General features: G+C 43.4%; 1 protein-coding gene across 1 annotated transcript in view; it reads left to right on the top strand.

The window, feature by feature from the left end:
• aatf (apoptosis antagonizing transcription factor) overlaps window positions 1-17,996 on the top strand; it is a 104,297-nt gene extending 86,301 nt beyond the window's left edge. Inside the window, exon 12 of the mRNA XM_070858087.1 lies at window positions 17,218-17,996. Within this exon, the coding sequence (XP_070714188.1) occupies window positions 17,218-17,272 (55 nt within the window). The 3' untranslated portion in view covers window positions 17,273-17,996. The remainder of the gene's footprint in view (window positions 1-17,217) is intronic.
• The last annotated feature ends 9,779 nt before the right edge of the window (window positions 17,997-27,775 follow it).

Here is a 27,775-nt window from a genome sequence, read left to right as displayed (position 1 = left end):
TGAACAGCATCAAATGTTCATTTTCTACTGTGCACTTGCTACTTATTGATTTACTGGATATTACATAGCAAACTCTATAACTTAACTTTTGTAATATCATATAATCAACCTTTTAAAAAATAATTTGGATAACTTGTTCTATAAAAATGCAAACACCATATACATCAAAAAAGTCATCTTACCAGAAATGTTAGTGCCATACAGGTTATTTTAGCTTTAGTTATTTTTTGGAGTTAGTGATATTTCCTTTCCTTCCTAGAAACTGAGATTGGGTTTGCTTCCAATAAACTTTCCTTTTTCTTCATGATTATTTGTTCTGGGTATAACTTAAACTGTAGTTTAAATCTCAGCCAGCAAATGTAAAACAAAGATGGGTGAAATAAATCTCCAGACACCCACCGCAGGTGAAATGTGAGGGTCTGTACCTGTGGGAGGACACTGTAAGGTGTATGTCCACATGTGTTCGATTATTTGCCTCTATAGAATAATAATTATACTCTCAGATCGTGTAAACTCTCGTTTGTCTTATCTTGAGTTGCATAATTTATGTGCAGTGGACAAAGTTGGAGTGGCACACTGCAAGTTGTAGAAGGAGCATTTGTGCATATTACAATATGTATAGTTGATACTAGATTCAGGCTATCCGTTAAGTTGTAAGGCTCACATTGAGGACGAGGATTTTAATAAATTCCGTTTCTAACTTACTTGTGTGACATGTTAGTCAACTGCTGAGACTGCCTACTGCCAGTCCTGAGAATTGATTGACAGGTGGGGCCAACACTTAGAAGGGGGCGAAGATGTTCCACACCTCCCATTCAGAAATTGAACCATACTTATTAGATTCCTTGGTATTTTTAAAACATCAATTAACTTTGTTTTATTGCAAACATCAAGCGCTTCATTACATAATAGAATGGCATGGTTGTAAATGGGTTTGCTTGTGAAAGGGATTGTTATTGAAACGGAAAGTAATTAGGAAGGCAAATGGAATGTTGGCCTTTATTGCAAGGGAGACAGGAAGTAGGGAAGCCTTGCTACAACTGTACAGGACATTGGTGAGACCGCACCTGGAGTACTGCATACAGTTTTGGTCTCATTTAAGGAGGTAGTTCAGAGAACGTTCTCTAGGTTGATTCCTAAGATGAAGAGGCTGTCTTATAAAGAAAGGTTGAGCAGGTTGGACCTGTACTCATTGGAGTTTAGAAGACCGAGAGTTGATCTTCTTGAAACGTATAAGATTCTGAGGGGGCTGGACAGGGTAGATGCAAAGAGGATGTTTCCCCTCATGGGGGAATCACAGGGGGCATAGTTTCAGAATAAGGGGTCGCCATTTAAAATGGAAATGAGGAATTTCTTCTCTCAGGAGGGTCGTGCATCTGTGGAATTCTCTACCCAGAGAGCTGTTGAGGCTGAGTCATTGAATATATTTAAGGTGAAGATACAGATTTGTGAACAATAAGGGAGTAAAGGGTTATGGGGAGCGGGCAAGAAAGTGGAGTTGAGGCCAAGATTAGATCAACCATGATCTTATTGAATGGCGGAGCAGGCTTGAGGGGCCAAATGGCCTCCCGCTCCTATTTCTTATGTTCTTGTGTTTCGGAAAATAATGATCCCTTTATTAGTTACAATAATGTGAAGAAGTTCTATTGGATTCCTTTAATATTTTTCCACAGACCCCTCGAGGTGCATTTTAGGTGTAGCCTTGGAACTTTTGACGATGCTGGTTGGTGTACCAATGCACAGCAATGGCATGTGCCTGTCAATCAGCACAGTCGTGAGTTCCACTGTGGGCCGGGCTGCCCTCACAGGGGTGGAGGCATAAGTTAGAGAGCTTGGCACCTGCACTTCCTAGGGTCAGCTCCAGAAAAGAACTAGCAAGGCTTGGAAGTATGTTTCCTGCATGTGCTGTCTGTCTGTTTATAGTGCCTATTGTAAGAGATTAACTCGAGCGTCTGAGTGGAGAAATTACTGCCGAAGTTATGTTTGAGACATAAAATGTCAGTACAGGTCACCAGGATTCAGCAGCCATGTTGGCATAGTCCAAGGCAATTGCTTTTACCTTGCTTGGAGATAATTGTGTATGTGTAGCTTGAGCAACATGATTTTCTTCATTAATTTACTCGGATTATTATTTTAATCTAATTTAGTTTAGTTGATGGTCTATTTATCATCTCAACAAAGCCACATTCACATTCATCTATCTCGTGTTGGTAATAATTCACAATTACTGATAATTGTTTTAGTTTTGAAGCTGTCGCCTTGTTTAATCCAGTGTGTACACACCATAAAGTTCGGCTAGCTCGTTTCCCAAGTTCAATTTCAGTTGTACTATTTGCGTATATTTGTGAATTGGACCTTTTGTCAGAATGTTTTATATTCCTGTGGAATGTAGAAACGAGAGAAAAATTGAGAACCGTGTTACGTTAGCAGATAAAGTGCTCATTTCACATACACGTGGCTTCTTGGGTCCCAGAATCAGCATTATAACATATATGAGGAAATATATTCTACTGTCCTCCCCCTACTCCTCACTGTTAGAGGGAGTTATTTATCAGTATATCTTGGTCACCTTTTGATCCCATGTTCTGTGCTTTAAAATGGTTGGTTAGAGGCAGAAGTGTTGTGTAGAATTTTCTCGACTGTAATATTGAGGTTCCACTCCAGTGCTAATCAAGCTCCCCAAAACTTTGATCAGTAAAGGCAGTATGTAATTGAGCTATGTAGACCCAGGAAGGTTTCGGGTTCAATTTAGCACCTTCGCTACGTTAGCTGATCTCGGCCCATTGTTTCATTAGTGATGATCAGCTTGGCCATTGCATCTCCTGGGTTTGGGAGAAGAAAATCTGCCGGGGTTTCTCATTGTTAACCAGTGACCCTCCAAAGTACACTTGTGAGAACTGTCAAGCTTGACAGTGGTGCTCTCTAGAATTGAATAGCCTCCCAATAATCAATATTTAGGCTCGGACATGAAGATTGGTCACTTGGGCGAAGTTCTGGGGCACGCACTTGTGCCTGTGGAATGGTTACTCCAGCAACAACAACAACATATTTATATAGCAGGATTTAATGCTCAGGAGAGGAGATGGGGAGAATATTGTGGAAAAAAAATTCTATTCCTGATTTCCTGGGCAAGATCTTCTTGATCTCATGAGAAAACTCTCAAAATATATGTTTGAAATTGCAGAGATCCGTTTCCCCCTGCCCTCCCATTTTCACCTCGACCCAATGCTTTACATTAGGGTTATAATTCCACAGTCACTGTGGACTTTGAAGTGTCTTCATGCGTGAGCCTACAGTGAGTGTGTGTTGACAGGCTCTTTGATCATGGATGGCATCACAAGCAACCCCGATCCTGTCTTTGTGCATCATTGACATGCGAGCTTCCCAGCTACTGGATAGCGATCAGGTGTCGAAACACTGGCTGAGTTTTTACATATTTTTTCCTCTTTGTTGCTTCTCCAAAGTCGAGGGGCATTGAATGCAATTATAGCAACCCTACTGTCGCCTGGCTGAGATCAGCAAGCTTAGCACAAACCCGGAACCTTCCGGTCTATGTGGCTCAGTGTTGTACTTCAGCACTGCTGTTACCTACTAGGTCATTGAAAGAGCTACTGCAAAATGTGGTTTCCAAAGAAAAGCTGACACAGGTCTGTGAGAGTGTGCCAATTAGATTGTTCAGCCTGTGAATTTGTGATTGGGAGAGGAGAGAAAATGGGAATACTTACTGTAAATAAATTAAAAGTAAGACCAATTCAATCTTTTTGCCAAATACAATTATGATGTTTGGTAAAACATGTCACAAACACTTGGTAAAATCAGAAGTGTCGTCTTAAATTGTAAGCTATAATCACAAAACTCGAAGATCCAATGAACCAGTACCACAGCACAAGATAGTCCCTTCAGGACGGGAACTTGGAAAGTGGGGATTTTATTTTAATAACCAATTCTGCTTGTGCACATTTCAGTGGATCGGGCTGTGGTTCAGTTTTGAAACTGAAGAATGGTAAAACTTACAACTTTTGAGCACTCATTATTATAACCTTAACATACTCATTTGCTGCTTTTTGAGACATGTATGTTTTTCCAGCTGCAGTTAAGCAGTGATGTGGAAAATGGCAATTTTTCAGTTTATTGAACGGATCCTTTTAATTGTGCTAGTTAGTTTCCTCTGGGGTGAGCAAAGGTGTTTGTTATAAACTTAAAATGTGCTTAATTTTTTTTTTAAACAAGCCCTCCTTGTGAGGCTGTTAATGGCCCAGAAATGATGTTCTGGAAGTTCTTTAAATTTGCCTGGGAGCAAAGGGGTTACAACGTTGCTGGTAAGTCTACAGCCTAGTGTAGACATGAATCATGTAGACTAGCTGGGTGGCAGGCTCCATCCCTGGTCTGTGAGGAGTCAGTTGATCTCAACTGAACCATCATAGAATCATAGACTAGCACAGAAGGGGGCCATCTGGCATGTCCAGTCCGCACCGGCTCTTTCGAAGAGCAATCCTGTTAGTCCCACTCCCCGCTCTTTCCCCATATCCCTGCAATTTTTTTTCTCCAAGTATTTATCCAATTCCCTTTTGAAGGCTACTATTGAATCTGTATCCACCACCCTATGCTGGTGGAATGGGCAGACACAAGGCAGGTGAAATTCAACGCAGAAAAAATGTGAAGTCGTGTATTTTGGTACAAAGAATGAGAAGTCACAATACATGCTCAATGGTACAAGAGGAGAGATACCGGCCACCCTAGGCATTGCATTCCAAATCTTAACCACTCCTTGCATAAAAAAGCTTCTCATGTCGGCTCTGGTTCTTTTGCCAATCACCTTAAATCTGCGCCCTCTCATTGTCGATCCTTCAGCCATTGGAAACAGTTTCTCTCTATTTACTCTACCTAAACGCTTCTATCAAATCTCCTCTTAGCCTTCTCTGCTCCAAGGAGAACAAACCCAGCTTCTCCAGTCTATCCATTTAACTGTATTCCCTCATCCCTGGAACAATTCTAGTAAATCTCTTCTGTACCCTCTCCAAAGCCTTCACGTCCTTCCTAAAGTGTGTTGCCCAGAATTGGACACAATGCTCCAGCTGAGGCCGAACTAGTGTTTTATATCGGTTTAGCATAACTTCCTGGCTTTTGTACAATATGCCTCTATTTATAAAGCCCAGGATCCCATATGTATTGCTAACTGGTCTGTTAACCTGTCCTGTCACCATCAAAGATTTGTGCAGAAACACCCCCAGGTGTGTCTCTTCTTGCACCTCATTAAAATTGTACCATTGAGCATGTATTGTGTCCTCATTCTTCGTACCAAAATGCATGACTTCACATTTTTTCTGCGTTGAATTTCACCTGCCATTGTCTGCCCATTCCACCAGCCTGTCTATTTCCTCTTGAAGTCCATCACAATCCTCTTCACTGTTTACTACACTTCCAAGTTTTGTGTCATCTGCAAATTTCAAAATTGTGCCCTGTACCCCCCACATCTAAGTCAATAATGTATATCAAAGACAGCAGTGGTCCCAGTACTGAACCTTGAGGAACTCTACTGTATACCCCTCTCCAGTCCGAAAAACAGCCATTCACCACAACTGTTTTCTAACCCTTAGCCAATTTTTCATAAGAAATAGGAGCAGGAATAGCCCACGTGGCCCCTCGTGCCTGCTCCGCCATTCAATGAGATCATGGCTGATCTATCTTTTGTATCCATGCTGCTCCTTTTATCCCATCGGCTTCAATTTTGCTAACAAGCCTAATATGTGGTACTTTATCACGTGCCTTTTGATAATCCATATACACATCAGCTACACTGCCTTCATCAATCCTCTCTGTTACCTCATCAGAAAACCCAATCAAGTTAGTCAAACATGATTTGCCCTTAACAAAACCACGCTGGCTGTCCTTTATTAGTCCATACTTGTCCAAGTTGCTGTTTATTTTCTCCTGGATTATTGTTTCTAATAGCTTCCCCACCACCAATGTTAAACTGATCGGCATGTAACTGCTGGTTTAATCCTTCTCCCCCTTTTTGAACAAGGATATAACATTTGCAATCCTCCAGTCCTTTGGCACCACACCTGTATCTAAGGAGGATTGGAAGGTTGTGGCTAGCACCTGTGCAATTTCTACTCTTGCATCCCTCAGTAACCTTTGATGCATCCCATCCAGACTATGTAACTTATCCACTTTAAGTACTGCCAGCCTTCTTGGTGGTACCTCTTTTATCTGTTTTTATTTTATCCAGTATCCCAGCAACCTCATTTATCGTAGCTTTGGGAAAGCCCTCTTCCTTGGTAAACACCGATGCGAAGCACTCATTTTTAGTACCTCAGCCATGCCTTCTGCCTTCACCAATAGATCCCCATTTTGGTCCCTAATCGCCCCCATCGCTCCTCTGCCAACCCTTTTGCTGTTGATACACCTATAGAAGACTTTTGGTTTCCCTTTTATGCTAGTCATCGCTGGGCTAGGGAGAGGGAAAAATCAACCTGGGTTCCTGCTCCCGCTCGCTGTCCCATGTCTTCTGTTGAAAAGTGTGCGTGGATCAAGTCTCTGCTATTATCTCCCCTACCATGGTTGCATAACTTAACGGCACATTTCACTTTTGTCCGAGTGCCCACATGAAGAATGGCCATTTGGGTGAGGTGCAGGGAGAGTGGGACTTGAAGTGTTAATGAACCAGCACCACAGCACAAGTTAGTCCCTTCGTGACGGGAACGTGGAAAGTGGGGATTTTATTTTAAGAACCAACTCCAAATCAGTCCGTTGAATTTATAAAAACTATTACAAATGTCTTTTTTTCCAGCAATTGACTAAGAAAGGAAACAATTTCAAAACCTTGCATATTATCCATGGGAGGGGAGATCACTTGTAAAATGTTCTTTATTTCTCTTTAGAAGTTTTAAACTTGAAAGCAGGCGGATACAGTGTGCTCTTATCTTGTACCTACTAAAAAGCCCACAAAAGAGCAGTTTTAAAACATTTTCCTTCTCGTGCTGTAGATGGTAAATTATTGTAGGACTATTTAATTTTGTTTTGATTTGTGCAGCATTTAGTCAAGCCTTGCATCCATCTTAGTTAATGGAGAGGCCATTAAATACTGCCATCTGGTGGCCAAAATCTGCACTTGTGTCATTCCAACACAGCTCATTTAATATTTTTATGAATACTTTGTTTCCATTTCAGATATTGGTTTAAAAACGACACTAAATTGTCAGAATAAAGTTTACAGAATGACATCAAAAATATTTAACTTTTTCTTTAAATAGTAAGTGTCCAGGTAAATGATCTACTCTTAGCGTTGTGCAAAATTGTCTATCTGTAAAAATGGATGCGTGATGAGAGAATGTTTGTTATATGACTAGTAATTGGACAAAATCTTTGTTCTATGTATCCCTGATGAGATTGTAAAATAATCTTGGTGCCAAATATTTTTTTTCCACTTTATCGCGGTCTTTTTTTTCCCCATAATTCTCTTCCCTTCCCTCATCCTCTCCTGAAGTTATTGACTGCGGTTCAGTTCCGTGGGTGCTTTATCTTGGGTCGTTCTGGTCTTGCGTCATGCTCACAGAGAGCAGGCGGACAGTTTGCTCCCAGATCTTTACCAATGCCCTTTTGACCAGTCAATAAGAGGTGTAAGGAGCATTAGAGCAGCTGGAAAAAGTAATTGGAGTCCATCTGGCCAGTCCCATTGTACTGCCCAGGCAGGATATTCCCTCCCCGCCTTCTCCCTTCCCTCATCTGCAGTCTCTGCTTGCCACATCCCTGCTTGACACTACTCAATCAAAAAAAAAACAAGTGGATATGGGGATTGACCCCCCCCCTCATCATGGTGTGTGTTAGTGTTTATTCCACACCACTGCACTGCCCCGTATTAAGTTTTAGGGCTCCTACAGGAAGCACCAAATCTCCCAATGCTCTAACAGAAATATAATGTATGCTGCTTAAAATGAATCTGTATCAACCATGAAATACCTTACTACACTTACCTTTGCTAATATTCTAAGAAAACGCTGCGATGGGGAGGAAGCCTGTTACAAATCACTGGCTCAAATCTACTTTTAATACGAAAAATCAGAGAATCATGGTTCATTTTGCATAGCCCTAAGGGAGCTGAAAGTATTAAAATGTACCCTTACCCTAGTGAATTTCCACAGTGACAAGGTTAAACTTGCAGGATTGATGAGTTTCTGTTTCTGCATGGTGTACCTGGCGAAAAACACAGTGTAGCTACAGAAAGAAAGGGGGAGCGAGGCAACGGAAAATGCTGTAATCCATTTCTGTGTGCAGTCTGTGGGATAGTTGCTGTATTGGACAGAAATCTCATTAATTGCTGCTTTATTTTTGTAATGGACATTGGTCGCTTTTATTTTTTTTTAAAAGTGGACATTTAAACTGGCTTCATGTTTGGAATTGCCGTGTAATTGTTCATGTCCCCTAAGTTTTCAGTCTGCTGTCCCCTCTCATCTTTTCACAAAATGTCATTTTAAAGTGTGCTGGAGATTTACGAACGGTTATAGTTGTAAATTAATTTTATATGCTAAATACGGTCTTGTGTAGTAATTGTCTAATTTATATGTAAATCACAAATCAATTGATGCTAGAAAACACAATAGTGCTAACAGCGAGGCTGTTAGTGGACCAGAAATTAATCCACCTCTGGAAGTTCTTTAAATTTGCCTGGGAGCAAGGGGGTTACCACGTTGCTGGGGAAGCATATTCTTTGTCCTCTTTCTTCTTCCCCTCCCCCAGTTATTTTCCTGTGCAGTGCAAGATTTGAGATTCAATCCTAATGTTACCGGATGCCATAAATTGTCCATTGCATATGAATGGAACACGATGACCTGGTAATGTTTGAGGCAGAAGACCATTGATCCACCTAGTCTACCCTGCCAAACCTGCCATCAATGTTCCTTACCGCGATTACTGGAACTAATAGCCCCGATTATGAGGAAATTCATCCAGTCGTTTTTAAAACCTGTCATGGTTAAGAAGGTGGGTTGTGGAGTGAATGTTGTTTCATGTCTGGGGCATGGGTTTTAATCTCGTCCAGACACCAATGTTGAAACCCTCAGATCAGATAGCTCCTAAATAAATGTGGACAGTCTAAATCCTGCTTACAGTAAACCGGAAATCATGTTACTAAACTCCATTTGGAAAACCGATTCTGATTTTTTTTTTTTAAAGATGGATCCTGACATAGAAACATAGAAAATAGGTGCAGGAGCAGGCCATTCGGCCCTTCGAGTCTGCATCGCCATTCAATAAGATCATGGCTGATCATTCCCTCAGTACCCCTTTCCTGCTTTCTCTCCATATCCCTTGATCCCCTCAGCCATAAGGGCCATATCTAACTCCCTCTTGAATATATCCAATGAACTGGTGTCAACAACTCTCTGCGGCAGGGAATTCCACAGGTTAACAACTCTGAGTGAAGAAGTTTCTCCTCATCTCAGTCCTAAATGGCCTTCCCCTTATCCTAAGACTATGTACCCTGGTTCTGGACTTCCCCTAACATCGGGAACATTCTTCCCGCATCTAACCTGTCCAGTCCTGTCAGAATCTTATACGTTTCTATGAGATCCCCTCTGATCCTTCTAAACGCCAGTGAATAAAGGCCCAGTTGATCCAGTCTCTCCTCATATGACAGTCCAGCCATCCCTGGAATCAGTCTGGTGAACCTTCGCTGCACTCGCTCAATAGCAAGAACGTCCTTCCTCAGATTAGGAGACCAAAACTGAACACAATATTCCAGGTGAGGCTTCACTAAGGCCCTGTACAACTGCAGTAAGACCTCCCTGCTCCTATACTCAAATCCCCTAGCTATGAAGGCCAACATACCATTTGCCTCCTTCACCGTCTGCTGTACCTGCATGTCCACTTTCAGTGACTGATGAACCATGACACCCAGGTCTCGTTGCACCTCCCCTTTTCCTAATCTGCCGCCATTCAGATAATCTGCCTTCGTGTTTTTTCCCCCCAAAATGGATAACCTCACATTTATCCACATTATACTGCATCTGCCATGCATTTGCCCACTCACCTAACCTGTCCAAGTCACCCTGCAGCCTCTCAGCGTCCTCCTCACAGCTCACACCGCCACCCAGTTTAGTGTCATCCGCAAACTTGACCAAGTGCTCGGGTTGCTTAAAAAAATCCCGATAACCACAATGTTGCAGTACTGGATTGTCAACCAGGAGACCCGAACTAGAATCCATGTCAGCTGATTATTCATGTTCAGGCCTCCCGAAGTGGACAAGTTTGCCCATCTGTGAAGTTATTCAGATGAGGTAGGGAAAATGACTCTGCAGTTATCTCCTCACATTACATAAATGTGCCTTTGGCTTTATCAATCAAGTGTACCATTGACTATATCTGTGGAGGTGAAGATTGGGATAGTTCACTTGGGGAGAAAATATAATTTAAAGTAGAACTACCTGCATACATACTTCTGTTGGTGTAAGTTTGGGTTGTAATACTTCTTGGAACTCTAAGATAGCTACCAAGAAATGTGACTAATTTTTGCCACTTGCTACCTAAGTTGCTCTATGATCTTTCCTCCTTCCCTCCTGTTGTGGGAAATCACCACTCAAAGTCAGAAATTGAGTCCAATCAAAACGACCTTTATTACAAGCTAGCAGGGGAGCAGTGCGGCTGTCTGCCTCCACCAACTCAATCAAATATACTTTTAGCTTTAGCCCGATATACTTTTATCTTCCCCAACACCTCCCTTCAAAGAGAGAGGTTTCCTTACTAAAACTTTGCTTAAAACTTTGCACCCTTTTTATAGCATTATGCACTAAGGTTCAAAACAGAGTTCCTACAGCATTCACTGAGTGAAGCTTCCCGAATTCCAGTTTCTACGGAGCACTTCCTACATTTCAGTATGATCAATTCTGAAAGCCTCTTGGCGTGATATATAATTAATGGAAGGTGTCCCAACTTCAAAATACTTTGACTTGATGAATAGGGAGATCTAGATCAAGAATGTCAAAAAGCTGTTTCAATTTGGGCCTTCAGCAGCCCTCCGAGCAAGAGAAACACTTTTAAGCCATTTACCTTTATTGGACTTAAGCCCATGTTCCACCAGTTTAAAGCGTTGTTTAATGCACAGCACCCATCTGTTACCCAAACTGATGCTTCCAGTTTTGAGTGCAATGTGCCATTTTCTATTGGATGAGCTGGACATTTCAATAATGTAACTAAAGTAGGAGCAAATGTAACAAACATTTACTACTTTATGTATGATTTATGTTCGGGCACAAACTAGCACCAGAACTGCTTTTCTATGTGCATTTTCTTTTTTAGCTGTGCTGGTTCTGCTGACAATAAAAAGCACTTTAATTTATACAACACCTTTTATAATCCTCGCGATGCCCGAATGTGTTTTACATCCAATGACTCTCTCTTTTTTTTGAAGTGTAATCACTCTTATCCTTGCAAACGTGATAACCAATTTGCATACAACAAAGTCCCACAAACAGTAAATAAGATGAATGGTGCTGGTTTGAGAGAGAACTGTTGACCCAGACTCTGGGAGAACCTCCTTGCTTTTCTTTTAGTATCATGCTTATCTTTTATGTCTACTTGAACGGACTAATTTAAAGTCTCATCCAAAAGCTAGCCCTCCGATAATGCAGAACTCCCTCCGTACTGCACGGGGGTGTCACCCGGACAGCATGCTCAAGTCCTGGAGTTGGGCTTGCACCCATGATCTCTGGGCTCAGTTGAGAGCGCAACAATAACTGAGCTGACCTTAAAGGGCAACAAAAAGCCTACTGCACAAACTTGATTGATCTGTGGATCTTAATTTCATGTGGGCTTCCAACAAGTCCTTTGCTCATCCAAACATAAAAATGAAATAATTTTTAATCAATTTTTATGTAGCCGGTTACTGATAACATTCAACTGACCTTTATAAGCTCAATTCAAAAAGTTTGTGGGCTTTTGTTGGCCTTTTAATATCAGCTCAGTTATGTGCACTCTCGACTGAGTCAGGTGGTCACGGGTGCAAGGCCCCCCCCCCCCCCCCCCCCCTCAGGCCTTGAGCATGTGCAGTGCCCGTATATGGTCCTGAAAATGGACATCGCATCTTCTAGAGGTTTGAATACAGCAGCGAGAGAAGACAAACTTACATTTAAATTACCACCACCTCAAGGAGAATCATTTTGTTCATATATATACAATAATGACCAATCAGCCCCATTTTCCTAACGTTTATTATGGAGTTGGTCTACTGCAGGCTTGAGGTGGCAGTATTGTACGGAAATTATATTTGATTCCAAATGATCGTAGATTGAAACACTCTGGTTTAAAAGAGAATGGCATACCCAGCAACCATCCTTTGCAAAACCACCATGTTTAATTTGAGGTTGCCAGCGGTTTTGTTAGGACGCCATCAATCCCACGTGGAACAGCCGAGGCAGAAGAGTACAGTGGATAAAAGTGGAGCAGGCCAGGATGTAAAGTGCAAAAAGGTAAGTAAGATACAAACAGGCAGCCGACCATATTTGGGGAGCCTTCAATTTTTGTTTATGGGGCTTGTCATTTTTATGCAAGCGTATGCTGCCTACTGACTGGTTGTGGCATATGTACCTGGCCGTTGCTGCAAAAGGTTGAGTGCACCTGGCATTGAGTACTGCGAGGACTCCACAGGTGGCTCAGCGATTCAGCTATACAGATTTAATTTTAGGTGTATGTTGAGCTAGCTAATCTCCGGTAGGGCCGCTACAATTGGGTCTCAGCACCGTCCCTTCAACCACCATCTGCCCCACCTGTGACCGAGACTGTAGGTCCCGCATTGGACTCATCCGTCACCTGAACTCATTTAGTGTGGAAGCAAGTCATGCTCGGCTCCGAGGGACTGCCTAAGATGATGATTAGGGGAAGGAAAGCATCTTTTTTTGCCATGGTTCCTGCTGCACAGTGTTACCCAGTAACCTCAGCTGGGAGTGCATGTCTGCAGATGGGTGCATGCAGGAGCAAGCTTAGCACTCTAGTCAAATATCCTGCTGTCGCTCGGTCAAGCCGTACACATCAAGAATGACCATTTGTGCACAAAGTACCAGAAGACAACCAGTGCTCTTGCACCGTACCCCAGAAAGGAATCAATGTCGTTAAACGAGGAAGTGCATTGAGAAAACTGGGGGATAGCGGTGCTCGTCGGTCATATAAAAAGGGAGGTTAAAACATTTGCAAATTGGCAGCTGGTAGTGAATCACTGCTTAATCGGACATCTCGCCCCTTATTCTAATAGACTGCCATTTACTACCTTGAAACACTTTGAAAGCTGTGACATGGGTATGAAAGTTTGGTTTCACTATAGACTCACCTGACCCAGTTATAAAGCAAAACTTTATCCACTGTGTTAGGCAGTAGGTGAATCAGCAATGATTTTGAATTATTAGCAGTTTTCATTAAATCCTGCTTCTGACTGATACCATGGATCTTCTGCTATTTCTTCTCAGAAACAGAACCTCGTATGAGAATAAGCAATCAAGAGTAAACCACAATGAAAGGGCTCAGAGGACTAATCTAAGCTGTTGAATGGACGAGAGTAATTGGAATCTTGTGGCAGGGTCACTTTCATTGTCTTTCAAGTATTGTCACTCAAGTCTAAAATATACAGAACTTAAATGATACCTCTTATTGCTCGTTTGATTGAATTCCTCAAATCTTTTCAGTGCCTGTGTGGTTTTGTACATCCTATTAAAATATTCCATCTAGTTTCCCCACTTGAAGGGCCTGGCTGAAAAGGACATGCCTCTAGAAAATATATGATTGCCTTGGAACATGATAGCCAGTCAGGATGCACCTTTTGAATATTTGTTATTTGATTTAACAAGGTTCTTGGGGCAGTTGTCGCAGTATCTCGAGCTTTGCCTTTGGAAAAAAAAGTAGCATTAACAATGAATAGCTTTGTAAAATTAGCTTTCATTTTTTTTAATAAGTTTTTCATGTTTATGGTGTTCAGCCTCCATGCTGTTGACCTGCTTGAAGTTGCTACGGTTTTCTATCCTTGAATAATGAACAATTGCTAAAGACAGCTGCAGTCTTTACCATTTTATGTTGAGCTCGAATCATGTTTGTAACATAATTAGAGGTTTGCTTAAATTCCTTACAAACTGCAGTTAATCTGAAACTATCTTGCTGGTTTGTGGGGAGGGGGCAATACTTGTGCACAGAATGCAGGTTCACTTATGGTCTGTAACAAGGCAACTACAATGTCAAAGCCTCTTTTTTGTAAAGAATTTGGCTTTACTTTGGTCTGTTCCAGAACAAAGGCAATTAATGTCAGTAACTGACAGGAGATTATTTTTCCCTTATTACCATCCCCATGAGGAGCAATCTAGTTTGTTCTGTTGACTATTGCGAAGGGAAGTTGACCCTAATTAAAATTGTGTGTCTGCTGGAAGCCCACTTAGTGATAGTGTTGGTTTTTTGTTTGTGTCCAGCTGTGCTGTGCTGGTGATGCCAGAAATTGCATGCAGGACTTGGGCAAGTGTGTGTGTTACTGCTTCTCGTATGGTGGTGCTTTGTGTTGCAAGTGCCACTTTACAGTTTTGACTAGCTGTGTCTCGTATGTTGATGAGCTTAATGCAAGTGAGGGAAATCTGCCTGCAAAATTAAAACTGTGCTTGCAGGAAAATGTGTTGCTTCTACCCATTGTTACTACAATTCCCGACTCGCTCCATTGTCTCCCAAATGCGAGCACAGGCAGGTAACCAATTCGAAGCTTCCGCTAAAGCTGCCCGAGAGTCGATTGGTAGCAGGCACATGAGCTGCTCAGGTTCACTTGCCCGGTCTGACAGTTCTTTTAAACAATCCCTTCTTGAGCAGACTTGCCTGCTCGGTGTTGTACTGTTGTGGGACAGCGTTTTGGTGCACCAGCAATGCCACGTTCGGAAGTAAAGTTTGTGTTTCAATTCGTACTACAGGATGACTGCCCAATAATCTTTATAACTAGCTTCTTTATGGCTCCAATTGAGTGTTATTGGCCCTGAAAATTCAGCATAAAGAGTAAGCGTTGGGTTTAACTTTCACTATCCAGTTATGTAATTGAACAATGTTCGTCCCCTGGAGTCAAGTATTATGTAATAAGTCTTTTGTTTTCCCCCTCTCTCTTTATTTCTCTCTTGCTTTCTATTCCTCTTTTTCTGTATCTCCCTCTTTCTGTTTGCCTTCACCTTTTTTGTTTGTCTCTCTGCTTACCCTCCCCCAGAGTGCAGAAAGGAAAATCAGACAGCCCATGTATTTCCTTCCATCCATTTCAACAGAAGGGAAATCTGTAGCATGCTATTGCCATCGTGTGATTCTCCCCACTGGATTTCCCTTTCTGTGCTCCACCCAGGCGATGCTTAAGCCCAGGTGGTGGTAACAACAATCCACCCCAGGGTGTTGAAGATGTGAGTGCAGTGAATAGGAATTGTAATTTTAAAGATTGTTAGAATTGGAAATTCTTCACAGCTTAACGATATTTAAGTGGGTTTTGAGTTTCTGATCTGTGCAGTTGCAAATGTCGTCATATTTTCATTAAACGTTAAAAACTGGAAACAGAAATTGCCACAGTGTGAACTCTCTCCAGGAAATCCATTTCTCTTCAGTAGCTCGAAGGGTAGGCAAAATGTATGGTAATGGTGATGATCAAAAGTTGTATTTTAGCTGAAGGTCAGATAATGTGTAAGAATCGGTGGTCATTGGTGACTTAAGAAATGATCATTCGTGGACAGTAATAAACCTGTGCCGTTGAAAGGCTTAGCTAAACTTCAGAATTTTCTTTCTTCGCTGGTCCCAATTTGAGTCGCCCTGCATAAACAGTGGCCGTAAAATGGCTTCACACCCATTTACACCCGCACTCCGCTGCCACCAATCTCAAAAAGACCACCTGCTGGGCAGCCGGATGCAAGTGTGTTCCCTACAGGCTCCACAAGAATAATATGGGCTGCTGGCTTCCCCCTTCCATCTGGCCGGATTGGCCTCTGGGCAGCTTGATACTGCAATGGCCAGAAGCTGGCATGCTGCATCGATGCACCGAATAGCAACCCTAGCTTTCTGGTGGCACGGTAATGAGGCCTGGCCCTCGCAATGGATCAGCTGCCCAAGATTTAAAATCTACCCCATGTATCTTCTGACTACTCTATATCTGTTGACTTGAGTGCCACTAATGCATGTATGTCTAGCATACGTGTAAGCCCATGTTACCTTGTTTGTCTAAAAGAACACTGAAATTCAGTGATCAAACATCGCAAGTTTCTACCAACGTTGATTCAAAGATTTCCAGCTGAGCTGATCTTAATTTTAAGCAAATATCCTTTGAGGATGTTAGTAATGCATCTTGGACTTGGTCTCGTCGTCTTGGTTAACCCTTGCCACTGGATCAAGACCTAGCTCTGTTAAGCCCGTGTGGTGGCTGGTGTGCAACGGCCACCCCACGTTAAAAGAATCCACACACAGGCATCTTCCATCCTTTTAATATGTAGTTCAGGACCTAGAATGTCAGGTCCTTCATTGAAACACCTGTGAACTCATCCCTTTTTGGTGTGGAAGCAAGTCATCCTCGATACGAGGGACTGCCTAATACTATACCATTGGCTTCTCTTGGCTTGCTCTGCACGTGGACATAATTTATCTGATTTCATACAGGGGCCAGAGGCATTACCAAAGTGAAAGAATCCAGTGTTGCAATGCAGTGAATCATTGGCTTTGCTGGACCTGGACTAGTCTAGCAAAGCCAAATAAGTTTTTTTTCAGTTGGATGTTTCATGAGGATACAGTAGAGTTGCAAAGAATTCTGCACTTTAATGTCATTCTGTGTTACTCTACTTTTGTTTGTTGTGCTGATCAATTCATCGGGAGCCTGGGGTTTGAGGAATTGCTGATCGTGTGTTTGAGAGGCCAATTTTCAGCAATGTTCGTGCATTTAAAAGACATTGTTGAAATGACAATGTTGAGGAAATACCTTGAGTTAAGCATTATATCTATCGATATTTAAGGACTATGTCCATTGGCAATGAATGTCAATGTGCTCAATAAGATCTCCTAGCATAGCATCGTCAGCATTCATTGTCCTAAAATCAATTTTTTTTTAACTTTTTGGGTATAATTTCATTTTTGAAAGTGCTATGCATTGTGAGACTCCCTATCCAGGCTGCAGTAGGCTAATGAAAGGTAAACTAGCATTTAATCAGCAGAAAGCAAGTGTTCTGACTGTTTTATTTTACTCCCATCCAGGACAGAACTGTACAGATCCCTGTTTGGAAAAATCCAGCCAACTGAGGAAGAGTAGTGATCTTTTCCGCTCGATCTTTGGCCATCGGTTAGAATCACACCAGAAAAAAACGTTGACTCTTGATTGTTGCCCGTTTACAGCAAGACAGGATTACACCTCGCATCTCTACTGCCTGTTCAAATTCTGTATGGGTATAAAGATTTTTTTTACAAATGTCACAAGCTTGAGTTCTTCATTTCCCCCCCCCTCCCCAAAATGTCACGGCAACTTTTATTTTGTACTTTTTATCATTTAGGGGGAAGATGGGGAATTGGTGCACAAGTTGCAACAGTTTGAAAACATTTGTCCCGCCTGTGTTCTATACTGTAAGAAAACAGCATTTTCCTCCAAACTCAGATTATCCGCGACTGTCTTTTCCCCAATGGAAGTCATATTGCCATTATAACTATTTATTCATTTTTTTTTAATTGCTGGTCTCTAAAAAGAACATATCAGAAGAGACTTTTTATACAATATATCAATAACCTCACTTGTGAAATATTTTTTACAAATACACTGTTCAAGTGAATTGTGCTTTTTAAAAATTGGAACAAATGATGGCCAACAATAGCCACAGAAGGAAGAGATGTACGAGGGAGTGATTAATTACTTCAATAATCTAGTGTTATGGTATTAAATTACTCCTTTTGTATTTTAAGTACTGCCACCTCATGATGGAATGATTGAATGAAGTGTATTGCTTTAAGGAAAGATGCTGGGAATAAAACAAACTTTGCACAAATTCACTGAAGTGTACTAATTTACCTTGAATCCGCTGTGTGCTAAAGTGCCCTGCTTGCAATAAAGGCTCCATTGCTCCATGTCACCATACCGGCAGGAGTGCACAAATTCATTTTTCTAGCAGGCTGAAAAGTTTACTTTAAAGGTTAAAGAATGCATTTTGCTTGTACACAAATGTAATAATTTACTACCTGTAGAAACATTTATTAAAAGTGAACTGTACTGTATTAGCTGACCTCTGCCAAGTGACACATGGATTAAGCATTTATTTTCCTCTTCTCCCCAATGTTCTCAGCCACTGGTGCAGCCACTACAAAGGATGGGCAGAGACTGTTCTTAGTGAGTTTCTTATCCTCCATGCTGTTTCTTGCTACTGAAAATAGAATGGGAAAATAAACTGTGGAAGAGGGAAAAAGGGAAAGTTTAAAAGTAAGTGAGGGAGAGCCAGCAGGGGGGGACAAGAAAACGAGAAGAACAAACGGAAGTGAAAAAAGTTCTGTTCTCGCAAGCATTGAAAACCTGTATAGCTATAATACTCCTCACAATCTTGTACCTTTCTCTACATCGAATGTTGATCCACATATAGCCTCTTTTAAAGTAGAAAGTCCTGATTCAGATGCTCTTCAATGTTTACTTTTACAGCAGCACATTTTAGGAATCTAAAACTTTTCACATGTAATTGAGTTGAAGTAATTTTTGATTATTCAGAAATTCAAACTGAACAAAACAAACAGTTTGGTGGGCTGTGGTGTGAGGCCTTGTATTGTGGCTGTGCTGAATCTGCAGCTTGCAGAAACCCTAATCCAAGCAGCCCACTGGGCAAACTCCACTTCTCAGGATTGTGGTGCATGACAAGGTAGCTGTTCAGCTAGCCGAATAGCTGGCAGAAAAGTACGATTGGGACAAGCTTCATGAGCATAGCAATTGGAGAATTAAAAAAAACAGAATGGTTGACTTAGAAAGAACTTTGCCTTCAGCAAAATTTTATTTGGCAAGAAGCTCTGCTTTCTAAATATACTTGTGGGAGGAGCTGTGAGTGGCTCCTGGCAGTCATAATGCTGGAGTACCTTGAGAGCCTGAAGATTTTATGTTCGGAGTTTGACTCAATTCTGCGGCAAAATGGTTCCGTTGATACTGTCTTGGAAACAGGGCCCTCTTATCCAGAACCACCTCCTAATGGCGTCCATCAGCATTCTGGGCTACTGACAAATGCTCCTCTGAATCTGTTGCCTCTCATCGAGGCTGCTGACCTGGCTTCATATTCCACCACCATCTCCGGTGTCCACTGTGCCCTATCCCCTTATTCCTGCAACAACACCTCCATGTTTTTGACAATTTGTCACTCCTTCCCCACCAAAACTGCCTTCCTCTCTGAAATCTGTCTCCTGTCCTCGTTCACTTTTTGCAGAGTGTCTCTTTACCCTCAGCAATTTGAACTCCACCTGAACATGTCCTTTCCTTGCCTCAGCCAACTTTTCACCTTTGCTGCCTCCCACAAACTTACTTTCTCTGTTGACTCTACTATTTTTTTCCACAACTTCAAATCCCATTTCAAACATTTTCCTCGGACCTTTCTCCATTACATCATCCATTCTCACCTCCGATATTAAGCGTGAGGATCGGATGGACTTCTGCACCCAACATTGATGCCATTGGCACAACAATCTCTACTTCTTCTGGTGCCTCCCATCCTCTTTCCAAATCAAGCCTCCCTACTCTCTGGATGAGTCCACGAAGGGGTGAAATTGGGCTCCTTTGCGCCTCCCGTTAATGCCCCTCAGGACACACATCGATTTGCGACTGGATGCAGCATTGTTAACAACTCCCGCCATATTGGGTGGAAGTTTAGCGGCAGCGTTGCCCCACCCCGATATCCTGCACCCGGAGATCGTGACCTAACCATTGCGCACATCGTCCCGTTAGCGCCCTAGCCCCGAAATTTGCTTTCTCCCCCTGCAGCAGCGCCGAACGATAACACCGACAGCTGCAGGGGATGTGTATCTGGCGGCTGGCCGCTACTGGGGTGAAAATTAAAAGCAAGGTAGTCGATGGCAAAGGGGGAAAAAAACTCCCTTGTTGTTGCTCCTTGAGATGCGGGTTCTTCGCCAGGTCATGGCTGCAATCACGAAGCCTGACACTCTGCTTGAGGGCCGGGCTGATCACACGGCACCCCCGCTACATGGTGGTGCTTTTTAATTGAGGGAAGGGCCCCTCGGACGTGGCAGCGATGCGCGCTGAGGCATCCACTCCATTACCATCCCAGGAAGTGTTACTTCCATAATAAAGTAACGTGATTGAGTACTGTAGATGTAAGTGTGACCTTAGTCTCTTTATTCTAACTCCAGAGTGCTGGCACAGCATGAAAGGTCTGCTTATATACGATGCTCCCAAGGGATGCTGGGATCCCTTGGGACTCCAACAGATACTCCCTCTGATGGCGGTAGAATGCTGGTTACATAGGGTTGCATATATAACATCACTCCCTCCCAAAGTCAATAATACACTTATTTCCAGGGTGAGATGATCTGGGGCTTTTCGCTCCCTAGTCGATTGTCTCTTTACAAGTGCAGGTGAGTTGATTGGTTCTTCGTTAGGCTGCTGCGCAGCTGGCCTTGCTGGGCTGCTGGGGATGGTGAGTTCAGCTTCGTGGTCAACCGTGATGTCAGTTGCCACTTGTGTGTGTGTCGGAGGGTCGAAGTTGGTGGTGACCTCTTCGGGTTGCTCGTGGCTGTCTGTGAATCGCAGTTTGGTTTGGTCCAAATGCTTTCTGCAAGTTAGTCCATTTGCGAGTTTGACCTGAAACACCCTACTCTCTTCTTTGGCTATGACAGTGCCAGCAAGCCATTTGGAACCATGTCCATAGTTGAGTACAAATACAGGGTCATTGACTTCACTGTCGCGTGACAAATTTGCGCGATCATGGTACATGCTTTGTTGATGCCGCCTGCCCACGACGTGATCATGGAGATCAGGGTGGACGAGAGAAAGCTTTGTTTTGAGCGCCATTTTAATGAGCAGCTTGCTGAGCAGGACTCGGGACAGGCGGGTCTGCAGGGAGCCTCCGACACGCGTTTCAAGCTTTGCTTGATGGTTTGGACTGCCCGTTCTGCCTGGTCGTTGGATGCGGGCTTGAATGGGGCAGATGTGACTTGCTTGATCCCATTGCGGGTCATGAATTCCTTGAATTCAGCGCTGGTGAAGCATAGCCCATTGTCGCTGACAAGGACAACAGGCAGGCCACGCTTGGCAAACATGGCTCGTAGGCTTTCGATGGTGGCAGTGGACGTGCTTACAGACATTATTACACATTCAATCCACTTAGATTAAGCATCCACAACAACTAAGAACATTTTGCCTAGAAATGGGCCAGCGAAGTCAACGTGGATCCTCGACCATGGTTTGGACAACCATGGTTTGGACGGCCATGACCACAAACTTAGCGGTGCTTCCCTGAGTGCATTGCTCAGTTGAGAGCAAGTGTTGCATTGGAGCATGCAAGAATCCAAATCTGAGTGGATGCCGGGCCACCACACATGGGATCTGGCTATAGATTTCATAATTACTATGTCTGGGTGGGTACTGTGTAGGTCGCGTATGAACGTTTCCCTGCCTTTCTTGGGCAAAACCACGCGATTACCCCACAAAAGACATTCCGCCTGTATGGACATTTCATCTTTACGCCGCTGGAACGGCTTGATCTCTTCATGCATCTCCGCTGGGATGCTGGACCAGCTCCCATGGAGGACACAGTTTTTTACAAGGGACAGTAAAGGATCCTGGTTGGTCCAGGTCCTGATCTGGTGGGCCGTAATGGGTGACTTTTTATTTTCAAATGCATCCATCACCAAGAGCAAGTCTGCAGGCTGTGCCATTTCCAGGTGGGCAATGGTAGCCGGCTGAGAGGCGTCAGCGCAGTTTTCTGTGCCTGGCCTGTGGCAAATTATATAGTTATATGCAGACAGCGTGAGCGCCCATCTTTGGATGCAAGCAGAGGCATTGGTTTTGATACCTTTGCTCTCTGAGAATAGCGATATGAGCGGCTTATGGTCAGTTTCTAACTCGAACTTAACCCCAAACAAATACTGATGCATTTTCTTTACCCCGTAAACACATGCCAGAGCTCTTTCAATCATGCTGTAGGCCCTTTCGGCCTTGGACAAGCTCCTGGACGCATAAGCGACCGGTTGCAATGTTCCTGATTTGTTTGCTTATTGTAACACACACCCGACCCCGTATGAAGACGCATCGCAAGCTAGCACTAAACGTTTACAAGGATCATACAGGACAAGCAGTTTGTTGGAACATAACAGATTTCGGGCTTTCTCAAAAGCTGTCTCTTGTGATTTGCCCCATACCCAATCATCTCCCTTGCATAGCAACACGTGTAGAGGTTCTAGCAAGGTGCTTAACCCAGGTAGGAAATTACCAAAATAATTGAGGAGTCCCAGGAACGACCGCAGCTCCGTCACGTTCTGTGGTCTCGGCGCGTTCTTGATGGCCTCCATCTTGGCGTTGGTGGGTCTGATGCCATCTGCTGCGATTCTTCTCCCTAAGAACTCGACCTCTGGCACCAGGAAAACACACTTTGAGCATTTCAACCTGAGTCCCACACAATCTAGTCGACTTAGAACCTCTTCCAGGTTCGATGGTATCTCGACCTGTGAGCAATATGTCGTCCTGGAAAACCATGGTGCGCGGAACTGACTTTAGCACACTCTCTATGTTCCTTTGAAAAATAGCCATGGCCGATCGAATCCCAAATGGGCATCTATTGTAGATGAACAGACCTTTGTGCGTGCTGATGCAGGTGAGGCCTTTTGAAGATTCTGCCAGCTCCTGCGTCATGTAGGCCGAGGTCAGGTCCAACTTGGTGAACGTCTTTCCTCCAGCCAGCATCGCAAATAGGTCGTCTGCCTTGGGTTGCAGGTACTGGTTCTGCAGCGAAAAACGGTTAATCGTTACTTTATAGTCCCCGCAAATTCTGACCGTGCCATCGCCCTTGGGAACCGGAACAATTGGACTGGTCCACTCATCGAACTCCACCGGCGCGATCATGCCCTCTCGTTGCAGCCTGTCTAGCTCGATCTCCACTTTCTCTCGCATCATATATGGCACCACCCATGCTTTGTGGTGGATGGGTCGTGTACTGGGTATCAAGTGGATCTGCACCTTTGCCCCCGAGAAACTTCTGATGCCTGGCTCAAACAACGACAGAAACTTGCTCAGAACCTGGGCACATGAGGCATCGTCGATGGACGAAAGCGCTCGGATGTTGTCCCAGTTCCAGCGGATTTTTCCCCGCCAGCTTCTGCCGAACAGTGTGGGGCCATCTGCTGGTACTATCCATAGTGGTAGTTCATGCCCTGCTCCATCATAGGAGACTTTTACTGCTGCGCTGCCAATTACAGGGATCAGCTGTTTGGTGTAAGTCCTCAGCTTGGTGTGAATGGGGCTCAGCTTGGGCCTGTGTGCCTTGTTGCACCACAGCCTGTCAAAGGCCTTTTTGCTCATGATGGACTGACTCGCACCCCGTGTCCAATTCCATGGATACTGGAATTCCGTTCAGTTCAACTTTTAACATGATCGGTGGACATTTCGTGGTGAAGGTGTGTACCTCGTATACTTCTGCCTCCTCGGTTCCAGTCTCTAGTTCAGTTTGATCCGCCATGGATCGGTCTTCCTCTGCAACGTGGTGGTTTGCAGGGTTTGCAGCTCATCTGCACAGTCGCTGGAGGTGTCCCATTGTTCCACAGTCTTTGCACGCATAGTGTTTGAAGCGGCATTGATGGGCTCGATGATCACCTCCGCAGCGCCAACAAGGTGTCAATTGCCTCGAATTCACACTTGATGGCGGACTCTGAGTCATCTGAGATAGTGCAGCTGCAGGCGTGTACATTCTGCCATATGCATTCCTGCCTGGAAATGATGTTACTTTGTGTACAGTACTTGCCAAAACATCTTTATGCTGCGAAATTTGTTTGGTGTCATTGCTGGGGGACATAAATGCCCGGGCTATCGTTATGGCTTTGCTCAGGTTCGGTGTTTCAACAGTCAATAGTTTGGGAAGGATAACCTCATGGCCAATGCCAAGCACAAAAAGTCTCAGCATTTGCTCCAGGAATCCATCAAATTCGCAATGTCCTGCAAGGCGCCTTAGTTCGGCGACGTAGCTCGCCACTTCCTGGCCTTCAGACATGTGTAAAATCCTTACCTTGCCATCAGAACGCTCTTCTTTGGATTTAGGTGCTCTGGACCAGCGTACACAGTTCTTCATATGGGTTTCACCGGAGCAAGAAGATTCTTCGTGAGGCCATAGGTTGTTGCCCCGCAGACGGTGAGGAGGATCGCCCTTCATTTGGCAGCGTTCTTATTCCCTTCCTGGGCCATGAAGTATTTGTCGAGTCGCTCCACGAAGGCCTCCCAATCGTCCCCTTCTGAGAATTTCTCCAGGATACCAACATTTCTCTGCATTTTCGCGTGATGATTCGTTATCTCGTCGCCAGTTGTTACGTCCATAATAAAGTAATGTGATTGAGTACTGTATACGTGAGTAACTGTGACCTTAGTCTCTTTATTCTAACTCTAGAATGGGAGGCCTGCTTATATACAGTGCTCTGGTGGTGGTAGAATGCTGGTTACATAGGGTTGCAAATAACAGGAAGGAATTGGAGCACTTGATTTAGGGCTTCACTTCTTTCTCGGGGCGATAACCCGAATTTCTCGAGAGGGGCGAGACTTCTGCGCTTGGCGCCAAGTCTCGTGCCTCCTGAGTATGGGGCAATGATGAATTTCTCTCTCTAAATTTCTAGCTTAATGATGGTAAACTAAATACCAGATTGCTCCTTGTTCTCTGCTGCAGTTATCTTAACTACCAAGCCCTGTCCTCTGGATCCCCTTCCCTAAATCCACCTGCCTTACCATCTCTCTGCTGTCAAAAATCTTTAAAACCCTGCTCCCTGACTGACCATGTCCAAATACTTCCCTTTTCTCCCCTGCTCAGTGGCTACCTTTTAATTCCACATTGTAAAGTGATTTGAGATGTTTTTCTTCCATGAGCCCAATACAAGTTGTCGATAGCAGACATCCAGATTCCAATTATCTGATCTTGTTCCTTGCACTCCAGAAAAATAATCTTGAGTAAAATGCTTGGCCATGACATAGGCTTCTAGATTAAGTTTAGAGTCAAGCTATTCTTGGTCTGTGAAAATCGCTCCACAATTTTGCCTTGTATATTTTTTCTTCACTTCGCTCCCTCTATTGTCTTTGGTCCCCACCACAAACTGTATGTTCTAGCCACTGACTCCATCTGTCTGAGGCTGAACCAGACTGCTCGGAATCTAGGTGTCAAATTTGACCCTTAAATGAGCTTCTGGCCACATATCCACAGCATAACTAAAACCACCTATTTCCACCTCCGTAACATCGCCCATCTCCGCCCTTGCCTCAGCTCATCCACTGCTGAAACCCTCATCCATGCCTTTGTTACCTCTAGACTTGACTTCTCCAACACACTCCTGGCTGGCCTCCCACATTCTACTCTACATAAACTTGAGGTCATCCAAAACTCAGCAGCCCGTGTCCTAACTTGCACCAAGTCCCGCTCACCCATCACCCCTGTGGTCGCTGACCTACATTGATTCCCGGTTAAGCAACGCATTGATTTCAAAATTCTCATCCTTGTTACAAATACTTCCATGGCCTTACTCCTCCCTATCTCTGTAACCTCCTCCAGCCCTACAACCCCCCCACCTGCTCCTGAGATGTCTGCGCTCCTCAAATTCTGCCCTCTTGAGCATCACTGATTATAACTGCTCAACCATCGGTGGCCGTGCCTTCAGCTGCCTAGGCCCTAAGCTCTGGAGCTCCCTCCATAAACCTCGCTACTTCTTTTTCCTCCTTCAAGATGCTCCTTAAAGCTACCTCTTTGACCAAGCTTTTGGTCATCTGTTGTAATTCTTATCTGACTCGGTGTCAATTTTTTTTCCTTATATGTGACGTGCCTTGGGATGTTTTATGACAAAGGCACTATATAAATACAAGTTGCAGGTTCCAGTTGCTTTTTCCTGATACTATGCATGTTTCTTGACTAGGAGGACCATGTGGGATACAGAATGATTTCAGTACTGCTCCATTAGGTGTTGGAAGGACCATGCACTTCTGTTGAGCCGGACTGAGCCTCTAATATTTGTAGTTGTCCAACTGAAAATGGGGGAAGGAGAAGCTGGTCCTATGTGCCAAGATGAGTTTAGAATATCAGTCAAGGCTGGTATTTGAACTTGTTTTCTTTTCTCCAGTCTCTTTGGTTAAAGTTCATTAAAGAACATAAGAAGTAGGTGTAGGTTAGGTCTGTAAGAATAAAAGTGCTTAGTAATGATAACATTGATTCTATATATATATATAAATGTTAAACGTGTAGATTATATGGAAAGGCTGCAGTTAAAAGAAACAAAATGAACGACGTCCCCAAGTGCACGTCGGCATGGCTTTGAAACTCACCAAACTAGAAAAGTTATTTATTGGAAAGCCATTAACCTAATGAAGGAATGGCACTGGCCCTCCAGACTGACACCTGTATGAGAAAAAGCCAATCAGGAACGGCCCTGGAAATAATACCCAATCCTGAGGCTTTCTGAGAAACAATGACCATTAGGGGTATAATAATCCAAGATTGCTGGGTCTCTCATCTCCTTAGCACATGGCAAAGCAGGAACTTCCCTTTACAGACAAAGAAGCAGGCCGTGTGCTTTGCTGGAGGGAAATGAAGTATACCTTTTTATACCTTTGTATCTGTTGTAACTAAGTAGATCCGTAGGATAGCTGAGGACTGCTGTTTCTCTGATAGATATGTGTGTTTAATAAACTATTCCAAATTGTTTTAAAAGAATCGTTCTTGCTGTCAATTTAATGCCAGAGATTTTGAAATCTTACAGGTCATATGTCCCCTCGAGCCTGCTCCGCCGTTCAATAAGATCATGGCTGTTCTTCTACTTCAACTCTACTTTCCCGCACTATCCCTTGATTCCCTTCTTGTCCAAAAATCTATCGATCTCAGTCTTGAATATAGTCAATCACTCAGCATCCACAGCTCTCTCGGGTAGAGAATTCCAAAGATTAACAACCCTCTGAGTGAAGAAATTCCTCCTCATCTCAGTCCTAAATGACTGACCCCTTAACTTGAGACTGTGACCCCAAGTTTTAGACTCTCCAGCCAGGGAAAAACAGCCTCTCAGCATCTACTCTGTCAAGTCCTCTAAGAATTGTATACATTTCTATGAGATAACCTCTCATTCTTCTAAATTAGAGAGAGTATAGGCCCAATCTACTCGATCGTTCATTATAGAACAACCTTGTCATTTGTATCCAAACACTGGGCAATGAGACTAAGGTGGTATCACTTCCTCCTAGTCAGTATCCTGTGTATTTCGAGACAAGTACATCTCATCCAGTCCACTTACATAACAGCAACAGCTTCACTTACACAACAGCAGTATTCCACTAGATTAGTAAAGTGGGCTCACCTTGTATGCACAGATTTTCTCAACTCTAAATAATTCATTCTATATGAATTGCATTTCAAACCAATTAAATTTGATATTTCTTTTCTCCAAAGAACATTTATTTTCCAGCGCTTGGAGCTTTGTGATGTTCATTGAGTTTTAGCTATAATTTCTTGAATTCAAAACTCAAGCTAAACACATTATTTGAGCCTGGTCCATCGTACAATGGACTTAGTGACCCAGTCACTTTATTTTAATTTTGCATAATTTATATTATGGTGCT

Source organism: Pristiophorus japonicus, chromosome 16, assembly GCF_044704955.1.
Source record: "Pristiophorus japonicus isolate sPriJap1 chromosome 16, sPriJap1.hap1, whole genome shotgun sequence".
Taxonomy (NCBI): Eukaryota; Metazoa; Chordata; class Chondrichthyes; family Pristiophoridae; genus Pristiophorus; species Pristiophorus japonicus.
The sequence above is the reverse complement of the archived record's forward strand: the minus strand, read 5'-3'. Positions and strand labels throughout refer to the sequence as shown.